The 17550-nt window shown below is 45.7% G+C and overlaps 1 protein-coding gene across 2 annotated transcripts in view; it reads right to left on the bottom strand.

The window, feature by feature from the left end:
• LOC144147353 (neprilysin-1-like) overlaps positions 1 to 17550 on the bottom strand; it is a 109025-nt gene that overhangs the window by 89250 nt on the left and 2225 nt on the right. The window contains exons 2-7 of one of the 2 annotated variants that reach the window (XM_077679465.1): positions 14046 to 14203; positions 7526 to 7585; positions 6430 to 6561; positions 1834 to 1923; positions 1385 to 1584; positions 1066 to 1299 (exon numbers count right to left, since the gene is read on the bottom strand). In XM_077679465.1, coding sequence (XP_077535591.1) covers positions 1066 to 1299; positions 1385 to 1584; positions 1834 to 1923; positions 6430 to 6561; positions 7526 to 7585; positions 14046 to 14169 — 840 coding nt within the window. In that variant the 5' untranslated portion in view covers positions 14170 to 14203. The remainder of the gene's footprint in view (positions 1 to 1065; positions 1300 to 1384; positions 1585 to 1833; positions 1924 to 6429; positions 6562 to 7525; positions 7586 to 14045; positions 14204 to 17550) is intronic. The other variant, XM_077679466.1, reaches the window with a different exon arrangement.

Below are 17550 nucleotides of genomic sequence, written 5' to 3'. Positions count from 1 at the left end.
TTACCTTCCTCGTCCTCGTCTTCCTTGCGCTGGCTATTTTCTATCACCTGGTCGATCAGCTGCTCCAACGCCACCGTCTTCTCCGCTGCTCCAAGGCAGGCTGCTGGCGTTCGTTGCATGGAGATGGAACTTTTGGTTACGGCACCACTTGTAAACACGAGAGGGCCCGGGTAACCGTTTGCATTCTTTCTTTAATGTCTGCAGAACAGATCGCGTGCTCGCGCTTCGAGGAGCAGGTCTTCTTCCTCTTCAGAATAAATGATCGTGATATTTAACAGTGAGGGATACGAGGATTGGACAAAGAGGTTACAGCGAGAGGGACAGGGTGCGGAAGTCAGAAGGGAATAAAGAAGGGGTGTACTGGGTAAAAGAAAATATGAGAAGGAGAGGAGTGCAAGAGGTAGAACAAGGAGAGTTGTTGCTGGTGAGTGGAATGAGAATAAGAAAAGGATGGGAAGAGGCGGGGGTAGGGCTGCATGGACGAGAAAACAGAAGAGTAGAGGACAGGGACACATATCGGGGAAGGAAGGGGAGTGGTGCATCGGAGAGAAGAGGAGGGGAAGGAAGAACGGTCCAAGAGAGGGAAGGTAGGATTGCATGGGATATTAGGGAAGGATGAAGATAGGAGTAAAAGAGCATTGAGGCAAAATGAAACAGAGAGGAGGGTATGCGAGGAGGGAGAGAAGAATAGAGCACGAGGAGGAGGATGGGTAATCAAGGGTACAGTGAACGTGAGGGAATAAGCGGGAGGTTCGGAGATGACGTGGGAAGACAGGAAAATAGTAACGTACATCGATAGCGAGTTGAAGACAGAAAACAGAAACAGGATAGGCGGGAAATGAATTGGAGAAAGACGGTAGGTGAAGTGCTCGAGAGGTGGGAGGGGGAATAAAGTAAGGCGTTACCCGGTTGTGGCGGCAGAAACGCTATCTTCTTTCGACGTCATTGGCAGTGAAGCAAGCATGTATATGGACATTTAGTACTCTCCATTTTTGCAGTCTTATTTCAAGTTCGTAAGTATAATAATAACTTTTACTAGAATGAAATACCGTGATTGGTACTCACTTTGGAGAGCTCCTTTTCAAAGGCAGCGATTTCTTCAGCTACCTGTTTTGCTTTTTCTTCCTTGACAGCTGCATTGAGTAAGACCGCCGATTTCGCAATGAATGTTTTGTAGCTTTCCTCCTCACGGGTATCATAGTCAGTATAATTGTAATCCATTGAACCATCTTCCACGTCCGCGTTTCTGGAACTTAGGTCCGGGATCGCTGCCATGTAGAAGTGGGATGGCCTGCTCATCTGCACGACAACACGTCACAAAATTCATGAAATGGGAAAGTGCTAGTAAGCGTTCTAGAAAGTTGTATTATTAGAGGTTTCTTACGAGAATGATTGGTTCGTTCTGTTGAGAGGAAATCGAGTAGGACAACACAGGACGTGGCCCGGCCCTCTTGAGGATGTCCTGGTAAGTGGTGATATTGTTTCGCAAAAAGCCCTCTTCAATTATTGGCCACATTCCCTTCGCCAACTTGTATTCAGCAAGAACTCTTTTTACGGAGGCCTTTAAAGCTTCTTTATCACCACCTTAACAGAGATAAAATAATTATTAGAACTAATGGTGAACAAAGCGTCAAAGAGTTTCTACCTTCCTAAATTGTTGTCAGTGCTTTTTTTTTCAGTTTTGATTTCACCGCGGCACAACAGCATGTTCTTTTCGGTACAAGAACAGACTTTTATAAAGTCGAAACACTGTCGACGCTATCTAACGGGTGGGTATTTTTAACAATTGCAAGTAAAGAAAAAGTCCCGCCTTGAGGAGAGACATATTCTTACCTTTCGTAGTGCATGAACTATAAGAAATGATTAGTTTATCTGTGGCATTCAAATTTTCTGATAATGGCTTTGAGGCATTCCCCAAAAGATCTGCAGAAAAAACAACTTCATTAGTATGTCCAGCGCATAGACAAAAAGTGTAGAAAATGCAACAGCGTTCGCAGTAGGTATTGTGCCACATGCACTAGGCCTATACTCTCTCCCTTGTACCAGCCTTTATAAATCATTACACTATGGATTTCTGGCACAAATAGTCAATAAGCAACCGGTATCTTGTAAAGTTTACATGCTAAAAATGCCGTTAGGCGCAGTTAAAAACAGTGTTTTATGCATTCTCATACAGAGAAGTGGAGTATGGGAGGCCTGCGGAGATAAATTACTGTTAGATGTACATAATACCAAAAAAGAAACACTTTATCTGCAACAATCGGGTGGTGCTCCTTGGTGACTCAATTGTTGCACGATTGAGCTTATATGATTTTTTGTAGATTTTTTTTATTTATTTTCACCATGCAACTAAGAGGTGTCAAAAAAAAGAAAACGTTCCGGATGGGTTGAAAAGTTCTCTGCTATTGTTTTTTATTGCCAGCAACAGCAAAAAAAAAGGAAAAACGGTATGCCGGAAGGTGTGTAGAGCATTAACACTCGCAAAGAAAACAGAAAATTAAGCCTAAGTACGCAGGGCGCACGGGTGGAGGTTTTCAACGAACCGATAAATTATTTACATTAAGACATTCCGGTACTCTGGTAAAGTAAATACACCTAGAACATTACATTAGGAGCTATTTTCCATCCAGACGCACGCAAATGTTATGACTTAAATCAGCAAGCAAAGAAATGGCTCAAACTCAAAGCAAATAAGCAAAATCTAATAGCCAAAGCTTCAAGAATGACCTGAATTTCTTTGCAACTCGGCTAAGTATGACATGAAACATCCACATTCAGTGAAAAAAACAGCAGCGTATGTATTGAGGCAACACCAAAAGTTGGTCTAGCTGGTACATATGGGAAAGTTACATGGCACAAGGAACGTAGGACAGGCAAGTTGTGAGCTCATTAACTATCCAAGGCGTGTGTGCCTGCTAAACTGCAAATTAGGTCTAAAGTCTAAAACGTTTGTTCTTCCTCCGCCACGTAACGCCCCCTTACTCTCTCCCCTCACACTCATTACGCTCTTCCCGTCCCCTCCCTATCTGCCTCCCTATCTGCATCACTTGTCTTTCGCCCCCCCCCCCCTCCTGTCCCTTTTAGGGACGAAGCCCCTTAGGGGATGGGGATTTTAGCGTCTCCTGTCGTCGTCGTCATTGTAATCGTCGTCTTAATCGTCGTTTCATGTAGTCACGGTACTAAAACACCGGGAAACTTGTTTACGTCTCGCGCTTGAGGGGGGGGGGGGGGGGTGCTCCGATTGCTCGATCTGTTCTTCGGACGTGCCTCGTATGGACTCCGCCGAGTTTCATGCGGACAGCCGAAACTTCAAGGCCTATCCACCTAACATCAGCATCCAGAGACGTCGGAAGGCGTCAGGATTAGCCCAAGTATCCTCTTTGGTAGTTGTCTACACCTCTCGTGCCGAAATTACCGATCCATCGAAGACCACGTCCAGGTTAGGCTTAACGCCTACGCCTCGCCCGACTTGCCTTGCCGAGCGTCAGCGCAGCGCTGCCAACATGGAGGCAATCGCCGTCGATGGTGAGCCCATCAACCCGGAAGAACTTCTTCACGAGGATTCGAAGACTGTGTGCAGCAGACAACGAAGTCTTCACGAGCCTGCAAAAAATTCAACTATGGAAAATCGCCCCTTCAAGAAGCGGCCACGCCGTGACCCTCCGGCCGCGCCGCTGCCGCCCGACGACATTAAGATCGTACTGCGACCCCGTGGATGACTCCATCTTCGCAAAATTACGCCGGAAGCACTAGCGGATACGGTGCTTTAGGAAGCCCAAATACCCCAAAAACCCGCAAGATCAGCTACGCATTCGACCTACACCAAACTATGTCATCATCAATACTCTTTCCGAAGAACGAGCTCAACGCTATGCCGACATCAAAGCTATTCAGGTAGGCGGCAATACCTACATGATTGCTGCGCATGTGGGGGCTCCTTAGAACACCACGGCGGGGACAATTTTCAGTATCCCCGAAACGGATACCCATCAAGAAATCCAAAGCAGCATTTTTAGCTACAAACCCAGAACTCTCCATTTTGGCAGTGAAGAGACTCGGGACATCGATAATGGCACAAGTCCTGTTTAATGGAAACCGCGTCCCTTATTGGGACCGGTAGAGACCGACGACCTACCGCTGCAAGCAATATCGACGTAAAACTGAAGCATCCTTCCCATGCTGGTAAGCAGGGCACAGACAGGACGTCTGTCTGTCCGAATCAGAACCCCTAAAGCCGCTGCAGTTTCTGCGGAACACTGAATCCCACCGAAGACCACACGTGCTCCCAAATCTGCATTGTGGGTGAAGGAAACCACCCGACCGGGACGACAGAGTGCCCGCAACGTTCAACGTTTTCAACCACGCGGACGCATAACATACGCTAAAGTGCTCAAAGACTCCTTCATACCCCTCATCAAACAGTACTATCCAACCCTCAAATGACAACGGGACCAAGAGGACCAAGCAAGCAACACCCAACGAATAGCAAGCAAACCGAACGGCGACCCGAATGTGAGCCACATAGTTGCTTCTTTCCACTGCTCAACCCTCAAAATCACATCCCCACCACCCCCACCTTCTCGCCACCCCACCACCACCACCAGCCGCGATACCCCCCGAGTTCCTCCAAGAACTTAAGGCTATACGCCAGAAAATACAAGCACTGGTCAGGGCAGAAAATCAAAACACTAAGAAATGAAATATCTCTTAAAGCTACAAACGAACAAACAGACGCACAGATGAACACAGATCTCCCTCCCGCGCAAAAACGCAAAGCGGAGGATCCACTCCCTAATGATCACGAACCGCCACTTGATCATCGTATTACGATTGTTGAGAAGTGCTTAAGAAACACCCGCAGAACCCTTCACGAGCAGCGGGTAGAATTTAAATCAACCAGCAGCAGCTTTAATGCCAGCCTTGAGGCACTCCGAAACGAACTACACGAAGGAATTAAACGAGTACTCGAAACAATCCAACCCATAATGGGCCAACATGATATGCCATTCCCTGCTCTTAATGGCGAACCCCAAAAAGAGTATAGTGCTATGGCAATGGAATCGCCAAGGATATTCTGAAAAAAGCTGAGCCTAGAGTTACATATCCAAGCTCAGCAATCCACACCCCAAATTATAACGCTACAGGAAACAGGAAAAACGGTCTCGCTCCCTGGGTACAGAGCATTCTAAAACAGGAACACTGCCCTCACAGCAATTCTGGTACACCGCAACATCCCAGCAGTAAGGAAACAGTTCGAAAACACAGACGTTGATTCCGCCATCCGGCCAAAAGATAAAGGAATTCTTGAGCGATAAGTTTATATAGGCAAAACTTTTCCAAACCACCAAATCTGGAAACTCACTACATACTTGTCAACATTGTTAAACAAAACATATTACGTGTATATGAGGCAAAAATAAATAGACAACTTTATACTCGCACTATTTCGCAGTAAATAAATGTGTGCCTGATATTTGCAATAGCAAATAGAAATACGCGTTGAAAACAATAGTTTGACCCAAAAATACAAAAAGAACTCGCGCCCGACCCTGGACCTGATGGCGGCGTTCCAACTTTGGCGGTAACGAAAGGTACCAATACGGGATGCGCGGGCAGTGGAACGCGGTAAAATTGAATTGTCTTAGCAAACCTTATCCGTGTTTACCGTGGGAAGAGCGAAACGGAGGAGAAGAGCGTGAGGGGTGTACGGGGAGAGAAGAAGGGCGAATACGTCGCATAGGTGTCCGAAGACTACTGTTGTTCGACGACACGTGCAGCGAAGTTAGCAGATACGCGGATATATTTTTTTTCCCCGCTATGTGAAGCGGAAATGTACTGGCGTCCTCGTTATATAAAATAAACGTTGCTGCTTATGCCATGCGAACTAAGTCATTGATATGTACGGAGAAGAGAAGAGCAAACGGTCGAAGACCATGTCAAACTCCTGAAATTGTTTTTTTTTTTTTTTTTTCACAAGAGAGCATACCATTTTCAGGCTAAAACCGCTATGCATAGCTACGCAGCTCTATAGCTCCCTATTAGGATGGTTATGCTGCAAATTAAGGGGAAGGGTACAACCGTCGTGTCAACCTTCCCAGGAATCACTTCTAAGATTTTAGTTGTTTTTTTCGCATGTGCTTAAGATTTGGCCTCTTTTGGAGTTCATTTTTCTCTACGTTCGTAGAGTGCTCTCCGAAATACATTGGGTGCATGTGTGTATGTGTACGTGCGTGCGTGCGTATTTTTCTCACATTTTTTTTTTTTTTTTTCGGGCATTATTATATCCGGAGCACGGGAAACGCGCACCGCGCCGGCATGCCTTTCGTCGAACCGAGCGGACAAAGGAACTCACCAAACGCGGCACTTTTTGTGCATTTATGTGCGCAGTGTTTAAATACATTCTAAGTAACTAGAAATATCCAGACTTACACATAAGGATCCGCACGGCTTTTTTCTTCAACAGCGTCCGTTTCAGTTCTCTATCACCTTCCCAATTACTGCAGACATACTTATAGTAGTCCTCGCAAGGTTTGCCTCCCATTTGTTCTCGCATCGTGCCAGCTGAAATACAAGCCATTCGGTTAGAAGGTTCTTGAAGTACACTTGCACGCAGCCTCTTCTTCAAATAAAAATGTCATCAGAAGCGTATAAGCGCGAAAAAAAAAATCAAACAAACTATCGTTTAACAGGTTGCACGTGCAATTTTGCCTCTCCTCCTTGTTGCGAATTGTCAAAGTTTTGCAGCGAGCTTGTTTTGCGCAAATTCATTCCATAGAATACAGCGGCCTTTGTCAACCCCCGTCTCTCCATTCCGGATCCCTCGCTACCCTACCGTCTTCTGTGTGAGCTGTCTCAATCCCAGTCGACTGTACTTTGTAGACTGTGGAGTAGCCTTCACGAAAGCCTACTCCTCCTTCATAAGGATAGCCAGCATCGCTTGCAGCTAAGCACGTGGGGTTCACGAAACAATCCAGGGTGTGCAAGCCTATTGGACGATCAGCCGTTTACGTAGAAACCATCTCTAGTCTACCATAAAAATCACAGAAGGCAACCAAACCTCTTCTCAGTTTCACGATTCATACAGATTTACACGGACGTCTATAGTGTCTGAAAAAAGGACTATCAGTGCTCCCGCTTTTCCTGTAACGATTTCCACCTTTTCATCTGCCCTCCCTGTTGAAAACTGAACTCTACTCTTCAATGCATGGAAACAGACCGAGTTCTACACCTGGTGAATATTCCAGCCATCCCATTCGCTTTTTCCTTTCTACTCCTCTTTCCCCTTGCAACTAGACTAATTTATTCTTAAATTCAGCCCAGGCATTCGGCGCGTATTCACACCAAGCGAACTTTTGTCCGGCGCTCTGGCACAACAACAGGTAGACTTGCAAGGCTAGCCGAACAGAGCATGTGATGGGCCCGATGCCCCAGCACGCGTGATGATATAATGTCTCTTCTCTTCACTAAATATACAGCATTTACGAATTTAAGTCAGTCCGAACGGAAGTAAAAGAACAAAACTTACCCAGTTCTTGACACTCCCGTTCATCACAGATATTCTTATAATCGTCTGCTGCCCCAACGCCTGCAAAAAAAGTCAAAATGTCAGTGGTGCGTGGTGGCAGCAACAAGTAAGCTCGATATTTTGATATCCCGACTTCTGTTGTGGCGGCCGCGAAACAAATTTCCCGCCCAAATTATACAAGGACGAAGAGCAGGATGACAAAAAACAAGCGCCGGTCCAGCGCTCGTCCTGTGTTTTTTTTTTTTTTTAGGCTCTTCGTCTTTGTATATTTCGCACTGCCAATGCAAGGCCAATAAAAGATGAACAGTACTAATAACCAACTAGTCGAGCTTCCCGCCTTAAACTTTCAGTTCTTGTTTTTACTTTTTTTTATCTTTAACGGTGGGATGACGGTTTCTGTGTAACGGAAGCCACCCTACTGCCACTAAAAACTAGTTACCCTGCGCAGAGTTATCAGTGTACGCAGGCAACTCCGCGCTGAGAGGCACGCGAGAAAGAACAAGCGAATGGCTCGCACTGGATTTTGGATTGGATTTTTTTATTGGAAAATACTTTAATGACAAAGACCCTGCATTAGGCGGGAGCCGATTTACGGCTCCGCCTCAACGCGGCCTAACGTTGCATCTCCTTTCGCAGTCCTACTGAGCTCTAGCTCCTTTTCGGAGCCCGTGCCTTTCAAGCGCGGTGAAGATGGCCCACTCTTGATCCAACTTGCGGGCCGACTCGATGGCTCCTTTTTGTTCACTGGTAACATCTCGAAACTTGCACTGTCCGGTTCGGTGGCCAAGTCCCACATAACGTGCAACCGGTTGGCCGGTCCCTTCTCACACACACTGCACAGGACCTCGGGGTACTCGTCCGGGAACATCCGATGTAACGCTGCCGGTGATGTGACCGACGCTCTCTGGAGTATTTTTAGCCACACCGCTTCCTCGCGACCCAGCGACCTATGTGGCGGCCGGTACGCCCGTCTCGAAAGCAGCATGTTCTTGAGTGTTTCGCCATAGCCTCTCGCTCTGTCCTTCGTCTCCGACCACCATTTAAACTCGGGACGACTCTCCACATTGGGAGCGCGGTGCGTAATAGCGCGCGCTTCCCTGTGGGCCATCTCGTTGTGGTTGGGTGTATTTGGAGATAATTCACCCGCGTTCGCCGGGATCCACCTGACTTCCACTCTTCTTTCTTCCTGTGCAACCACTCGTTCGATTATCTTGGCTGCCTTGTCACTGATCCGGCCGCTCGCCAGGTTTCAGATCGCTTTGAGCGAATCGTTAAGGACGGTGTCACACCACCGCTCGGCCATTGCTATAGGCGATGGCGAGCTCCTCTGCTTCGGTTGCAGTAACACACCGCATACTCGCTGACGTGAACACTTCCCCCGTTCTCGCATTGATGGTAACCGCTGCGTATCTGCCCTTTCCGTAGTCTGCTGCATCCACGTACCTCGTTCTCGGGTCACCGCTGTACTATTCGATGAGGTGCTTGGCCCTGGCTCGCCTCCGCTCCGGGTTGTGCTCTGTATGTGCGTTCGTCGGGATGGGACTCACCCGCACGTTTTCTCGAACTCACTCAGTTCGTGAAGCTGCCTTGCCTCCCCGTGACCTGATAGCCGTACCCCGAGGTCTCAAGTATGGCCCGGCCCGTCTTGGTCTCCGCCAGTCTCTCTCGCTGTTCCGCCAATTGCGCCTTGATGACCTCGTCCACCGTGTTGTGAACGCCCAACTGCATCATGCAACCACTCGGTGTTCGTTGACTCCGTCAACCCCAACGCTCGCTTTTGCAACCTCCTGATCATGGTGTCAATCGTGTTGTTGTCCGTCTGCGACCACTTGTGGTAAGCCGCCGTGTACGCCGTGACTTACAGCGAAGGATTGCACCAGCCTCGCGAACCCTCCCTCACGCATGCCCGCCTGCTTGGACGACACGCGCTGGGTCAACCGCAGGGTACTTCCTTTCTTGATAGCCAACTTCTTCATCAGAGTATCTTTTCTACCATTGCCACTGATCAGTATGTCCAGCACCTGGATCTCATAAACCTCGGGAATTCGCTGACCCGTCTTGGTGATTAGAACCAGGTGATCACACTCTCTCGGGGGCAACCGGGGTCGCCCGGCCTTGCGTGGCTCACACTGCTCACCAAATGCATTTTGTGCTCCCAACAAGGATATTTTTGCAGCTTTGTTTATGGCGTTCTTCATGTCACCTCAACGTTATACGCGTTTTGTACGTTCTGTGCTGTATGCCAGCATGACATTTTCTAGGGATACAAATTTGGAAAAAGCCATGCAACTCGAACTCTTTCGACTTCCTGACGATACGTTGTAAGAAGTACAAAATACAGCTACGCTGAATTGTTCATACAATCAAACAAAAGCCCCTCCAACTGTATATTTAATAAATCTTACCAATCAAGAGGCTTGGGATGATGGGTAAGATGCAGGTTACCCACAGAACACAACGGGAACTGGTGTACAGAGCTTCTCAATACCTAACAAATTAAAGGAAACGGTTTCCTCACTCGGTTGCTTATACGAGCTGCACAGTGGGTGTCAGATGATTTTGGCGTATTGTCATGAACCTTCAGGATTTCGTAAAACAGATAAAAATTCTACAGAAATTCACAAAATTATCTACTAATGAGTAGAATTCTTATGCCGCTTGTCGTGAGTGGGAGTTTTTTCCAGCCAAAGTTTTTGGTGTTTCTAAATCCTGTCCGACCAATATCCATTTACGCTATTATAACGATAAGAAGTGGAACTTTCACGAAGTCTGCATTATTGTTGAAATACAGGGCATTACACGGTTCGCCATTATCCGTAATTTTTTTATATTTTTCTTGTTTTTTAGTGTTTCAAGATATTTTTCTACCAATTATCTAGTTTACGCTGATATAACGATTATAGGAGGACCTCCGAAAAATCTGCATCATTGTGGAAACTCAGGTCGTTATATGCTTTGCCATTTCCCGTAATTTTTAGATATTCTTGTTATTTTTTATTTTTTCAAAATTTACGTTATTATAACGATTACATTTCAAACCTTCGCGAAGTCTGCAATATTGTGGCAATGCAGGGCGTTACACGGTTCGCCAGTTGCCGTTTATTTTATACCTTTCTTATCTTCTAGTTTTTAAAAATTTCGTCCGACCACTTATCTTCATTTGTGCTATTATAACGATTACCGGTGAAACTTCCGCAAAGTCCGCGTTTGTGGGAATGCCATGGTTTGTTCGTTTTGCTAATTTCCGTAATTTTTTGATTTTTTTTTTCTTAGTTTATCAAAATTTTGTCCTACCAATTATCTATATTTACGCTATTATAACGATTACATTTGCAACTTTCGCGAAATCTGCATTATTGTGGAAACGCAGCACATTGCACGGTTGGCCAGTTTTAGTAATTATTTTATATTTTTCTTACTTTTTTTTCAAAATTTCGTTCGATGAAGTATCTCCATTTACGCTATTATAACGATTACATGTGGAACTTTCGCGAAATCTGCAATACTGTGAAAATTCCGTGCGTTGTACGTTTTGCCATTTTCCGTAAGTTTTATGTATTTTTCTTATTTTTTAATTTTCAAAATTTCGTCCGGCCAATTATCACCATTTACGTTATTATAACGATTGCATTTGGAACTTTCGCGAAATCTGTATTCTTGTGGAAATGCAGGGCGCTTCGCGGTTCGCCATTTTCTGTAATTATTTCATATTTTTCTTTTTTTTTTTTTCAAAATTTCGTGCGACTAGTTATCTCCATTTACGCCATTATAACGATTGCAGGTGGAACTTTCGCGATATCTCAATTTTTGTGGAAATGCAGGGCGTTACACGGTCCTGGTTTTGGGGGTAGTCGGCAAAGAATGCTACGCATTAAAATGCAGTCTGCTGCACGGCAAATATTGCACTCAATATGTAATAGGTTGATGCATGTGCGAGTGAAGCTATGCCCGTGAACTTTTTTTTCATTGACTGTGACGGACAGATAAAGAACCGTGAAACGTTAGTGTTTGTTTGTTTGTTTGTTTGTTTGTTTGTTTGTTTGTTTGTTTGTTTGTTTGTTTGTTTGTTTGTTTGTTTTTCAGCAATGTCAGCAAACCATCCACAGCGGTAGAGAACTGTTGGCTGCTTTATTTGCTGCTTTCTAAGAGTGAAAAGGCCGAAAAAAATTCAAGGATTTGCAGTGATAAATCTTCACGTTAAAACAAAACGAGAACAAAACTGGCATATGAGTACCTGCAATGTGAGTGGTGCACAACTTAAGCGTACCAACCGCTCCTCAAGCCAATTTTTCACGAGTTGTGGCAAAGTTTACCAATGTCATTTCCCTAAATTCTGAGTGTGTTCTAGGCACTGCAAGCCTACGCCACCTCCTTTATTCGTCCTATTTTCAACGCCTATATTTGCTACTCGTATAAAGGTTGTTCTTAAAATGCTCACGTGCGGACATTCCGTTTCCACAACGGTACACAACGGGCACTTCATTCACGGTGCAAACTATCCATTAAATACATTGATAGGCTGCCCACTGCACCGAATATAACATCAAGCCTACCGAACCAACGTTATTTACAAATAAGTGCTTCAAAACAATTTACACAAAGCATCACTTGACTTGAAAAAATATTTTAAATTGCGTGGGCTGCAACCCAGGCCGTTACAGTTGGAGGTAGGCTGTACCTAAATTCACCCAGATCAAATGGCGAGAACTTTGTTGTAGTTTATTCAAAAGAATATCTAGTGTTTAAAACTAACCAGTACATGGCGCTAGACTCTTGCAGGAAGCGCAAGTGCTGTATCGTTTAGGGAACCGAATGTTGCGCCCCGGAGTGTCGCGTTCCTTATGAAGTCAGGCGCATCTTAGCTACAAGGACACAGCTCGGAAACTCACGCAAGAGGAGCCTTGTATATTTCTTGGTATAACTCTGAATCCACCTGTCTCGGCGTTGCCAACAAGTTACGTTCACGGCACGAGAAACCTAATGGACACTGTTGAAAATCTCCACTTCTCCGGAGAACATTTCCACCGGCTATTATTTGGTTAGAATTCTTGGGCTGATTCACCCAGTTTTTTTTTTTTTTTTGAGATCTAAAGAGTATTATGTGTTTAACCATATTCCCGTGATAGAGCCTCAATAACTGCTTCAGACCTTTTAAAGTGGAGGGAAAGCATGGAGAGGAGGAAGGACTTTATCGTAGTGTCTTTCAAGTTGGCTTTCCTGGAGTGTGTTTTGCTCGGACGTCGACGCCATTAGTGAGGCGTAGAAAGCGTCGCTTTAATGTTTATTTATTTCCGGACCCTCTCTCGTAAACACGCCCTTGAGGTTGTTTTGTCGTTACTTGTCTCCTTTATTCTTGTGTACATGATTCATCGCTGAATTTCACGATATCGCTTTAGCACGAACCATTAACAAGAATATCCTTCCTTTATTTTATTTTTACCGCTGCATGCCAGTTCTTGTGCTTTCAGTTTCCCCTGAATCATTGGCTCGAGTCCCCTGCACCCCTGCATGTCCATTCATTGTACGCTGCTTGCCTCATATGTAAGCAAGCCCGAATCACACCATTTTTGTTGCAACCTTCCTGTATCATATTATATCTGTATATTGCGATTGACCCGCCGAGATGGCTCAGTGGCTAAGGCGTTGCGCTGCTGAGCACGAGGTCGCGGGTTCGATACCCGGCCGCGGCGGCCGCTTTTCTGGTGGAGGTGAAAAGCAAAAACGCCCGTGTGTTCGACATTTCGGCGCACGTGAAGGATCCCCAGGTGGTTAAAATTATTCCGCAGCCCTCCACTACGGCGCGCCTCATCGCCTGCGTTGCGTCGGCGCGTTAAACCCTACAATCAGTTAATATTGCGATTGCGAGTGTTAGTGAACGCACTGCCATTAAGACCCGTGATCACTAGCTTCACAATTTCGCTGCTATGCATTATACTTGTGACTGTGTATAGGTGCGTGTGTGTGCGTATGCCCAAGTGTGTCATTTTTGTTGTTTAACCAATCCTAACCCTTTATTTCATTTCTTTTTTTTTTTTGTGAGAGGCATACTTCGTGGCTTGATTTTTTTTTTCATTTCCTTTCTTTTCGTTCGTCAGAATCAACACGCCCTGGCTGCTCTTAGGAATGATAATAAACACTTGCTTGTTTGCTTGCTTGCTTGCTTGCTTGATTGATTGATTGATTGATTGATTGATTGATTGATTGATTGATTGATTGATTGATTGATTGATTGATTGATTGATTGATTGATTGATTGATTGATTGATTGATTGAAGAATGACACTGTCACCTCTAAATACCATCTGTGATTGGTTCGAACCCCCATGACATACATTTTAGTCACTGTGGAAGTACACAACGTTTCATTTCCAATGATGGTAGAACTAGACATATGTGCTGCTAAAATAGGTTGCTTTCCCTTTCCGTCAGCATTTTATGAACATGTCCTCTTTAAATTCTGAATATTCCAAGAAATTTTACATGCAGTTTGAATTTACAGCCCGTACTTAAAAACACTTACCACCAGATGCGGTGCCATCAGATGCGGTGGCGCTCACCGATACGTAAACAGAAACCCAGAGAGTTGCAAGAATAATTTGATGGTACATATGTTTGTCTACTAAACGTAATGTAGAAGGTCCCATTCCTTCGTCTTGTATTGCTGCTATCTGGAATACGCTGAGTAATCAAGGCATTATGCTACATTGAACAGCAGGCTGCAGCTTCTTAAATTGAAATATAAAATGCATGCTACATTTTGACGGTCTGTGTTTATGATAGTGTAAACATTATCAAAGGGTTGGTAAATCTCTGAGCCAAAGTTTATTTTGGCGTAATAATGCAGTTATATTGAAGGCATGGACGAAAAAACAGTTTAACGATTGACAATTTATTCATTACGTCGTATCAACGTGGCCTTTCCTATAACCAGTGCAATAATATGTGTGTCACACGCGGTCTTGGAAAAGGTCTTCGGGCTCTCTGGAAAATTCACCAAAGTCTTGGGCCGAAAAAGCAGTGACTTCCGCTATTTTCTACCCTCACTCTCACAAAAGACTCAGTCACCGTTGAACAATATATTATTACGGCTTTCTTCACGCACGCCCAACTCCATCCCCCTCCCCCTCTTCCACTCATACCCATTTCATCGCCTCAGGACGATCTCGACCTTCCCTTCAACTTTAAACGGCCATTCATCAAGGCAAACACAAATCTGCCCCTTAACATGACGTTGTGACATGGAAACACCTCCGCAACGTGCCAAAACCTGTCCTTGTTGCCTTACTTGGTCATATTAACCGTTTCTGGGAAACTGGTGAAGTTCCTGAACATCTTAAGCTAAATCTCACCTCCCCTATTACCAAACCCAAGGAGCCTGGACCGGCGCGACTGACCTCACCAACCTCCGCCCCATTTCGCTTACTCCTGTTTTCTGCAAACTCATAGAACGGCTCATCAATAACGGTATCACCCACTACCTCGAATATGTACGACCATTCTTTCGCCCTGCGCAGATTGGCTTCCGCCCAAACCTGAGCACCCACGATAGCCTTTGGCTATTACGCCGAGTGATCAATCGTTCCCGTCATAACTCTCCTCCCGACCTGATCCTAGCAGTTCGCAAGGCTTTTAATCGCGTCAACAAATACGTCATACTAGAGGAACTGGCGCACGCCTACCCAAGCACCCGGGCGCAAATCTGGATCCGCAATTTTCCGAGCGCTCGGCCAATACCAAGGGTATCACCCAGGCTGGACTCCTCGCACTTACTACCTTGACCACAGGGTACCTCAGGGATAAACACTTTCCCCGATCCTATTTAACCTCGCCATGGTGAGCGTAGCTCGAAATCTCGAACGTGACTCTGCTGCACGATTCACAATATATGCAGACGATGTAACCGTATGGATTGAATCAGCCGACTTTCATGCCCCGAAGGCATGCAAGCGAAACTCCAAGCCGCCGCAACTAGCCTTGAATGCTCTTTGTCTTCTCTTGGTCTCGAATTACCCCCGAAAAAACCGAATTCTTACCCGTATTTGGCCACAAACGCCCTCCACACTATAATCTTCCAACACTTCTCGCGGGTACGCCTATAACCGTTAGTTTTCAACCCATACGATTACTCAGAATCCCAATCGGACACAAAAATAGCCCATCAGTATAACTACAACAACTGAAAGCTAAATGGAAAACAATTCAACATGTCATACATCGCCTCTCGAACAAATTTGGTGGAGCAAGCCAGAAGGCAACCAAAACTTTAGCACATGCTGTCGCCATTCGTACCATAACTTACGCAGCCCAATCCTACGACCTCAACAAAACAGCCATGAGAACACTTCAACATCTGCACAGAACCACCCTTCGCACCATCAGCGAGCTACCAAAACATACTCGTCTGGAAAATTTGCAAGCTGCAGTTGCTCTTCTCCCCTTGGAAAATATAATTCAAGAGCAAGTAAATGAATCCCTTAATATGCGCACATTCAAGAGCAAGTAAATGAATCCCTTAATATACGTACATTAACTCATCATGGTTTCTCCATCATTGCCTGGGACAATCTCCAGCCACTACAACCCCGCGACATCCCACCTCCTCTGGCTCGCTGGAGCCGCCCTTTTGTCATGGGCTCTGCGGCCACCCATCCCGTCCCGCGTAACGCCCGCCCGTCCGCGCTGCCCGCATCAACGCTCTCCGAAACAGCAAACGCCACCACGAAATCGACATTTACACCGACGCAAGCATTGCTCCTCCGCTAGTTGACAAAGCGTGAGCTTCACCTGACCTCCCCTCCATCCAAGGCAAACGATCCCTTAATATTCCATCTGCTACCATCCGGTAAACGGAACTCCGTGCTATCATTCAAGCCATAGACTGCCTCATGTTTGACTTTCAATCCTCCGTGCCTTCCAAGATACGCATCCTGACGGACTCTTTCGAATTCCTACAGATTCTAAAAAGTCCTAAATCAAACAATACCATCACCAACAAAATTCTTCATCACATCTCCGCCCTTGAAATCTAGCGGCATTCATGTTCGCATCGACTGGTCATCGACAGAGAGAGAGAGAGAGAGAGAGAGAGAGAGAGAGAGAGAGAGAGAGAGAGAGAGAGAGAGAGAGAGGTCCCAAGCTACAAATACCCCACCTTTTACTCCCACTACCGCCACTTGACGTGGGATCTTCCTGTCACAATAAAGGTTACCCCCTTTATTGTGGCAGGAAGACCCTACGGCAGGAAAGGCTGCCGGGAGGGAAAGCGCAAAAGTTGTTGAGCATACAAATGTTACCACACCGAAAAATTGTAGTACACCGAAGCCCTCCTTATGATGAAGTCAATACGAAAGCGTTAGTGCTGCATTGTGGAATGGAAATGCCGGCAGTGTGTGCGCCGCTGGTCACACAGGGGCTGTTGATGGAGGCAGATCAGAGTCGACAGCTGTATACACCGAACTGATGAAATTTGTAGAACAAGTGTCGTGTGGAAAGCAGCACGCTCATTCTGTGCGCGGTAAGGGCGTAAGGCCTGCAGGGGCACGTGTACAAGGGTTCGCATATGTCATCCAATTATCATCATTCTTTTTCCTTTACAACATTTTCTTGCTTTTTTGGTTCCAATGACTGAGAGGTTTGGCCAATGCCCTTTCCAGCCCACAAAATACGCTATTAACGAGAACGCTCTCTTCTATTTACTTAATTGGTCCTTGTTTAATTATCCTGCTCAAATTTATCCTGGATCGCTTTAACACGTTTCTCAGTTGAAAGCCACAACTCATTCCTTATATTCACTTTTAGGAAGTTAATACCAGCAGGCTGTGGCGGTCCGGCGGTACCATCCCCGCCTCGCATCGCGTAGGACACTGGCTCAAGTCCCACCAAGCGCCAAGTTTAGCTCATACTCCATTCGTTACTTTGTGTATAGCTGTTTTCCTGAGAATGCGCCATCACTGTTCTGAGAATTCCTTGGTCTGCTTTTAATCCTTTGAGCAATCCGCCATTTTATGTGCCATAGAGCAAAGGTT

The sequence above is a fragment of the Haemaphysalis longicornis genome, unplaced genomic scaffold (assembly GCF_048455015.1).
Source record: "Haemaphysalis longicornis isolate Haplotype H1 unplaced genomic scaffold, Haemaphysalis longicornis Haplotype H1 scaffold_7, whole genome shotgun sequence".
In the NCBI taxonomy this organism is placed as follows: Eukaryota; Metazoa; Arthropoda; class Arachnida; order Ixodida; family Ixodidae; genus Haemaphysalis; species Haemaphysalis longicornis.
Note: the sequence above shows the minus strand (reverse complement) of the source record. Positions and strands in the feature narration are given on the sequence as shown.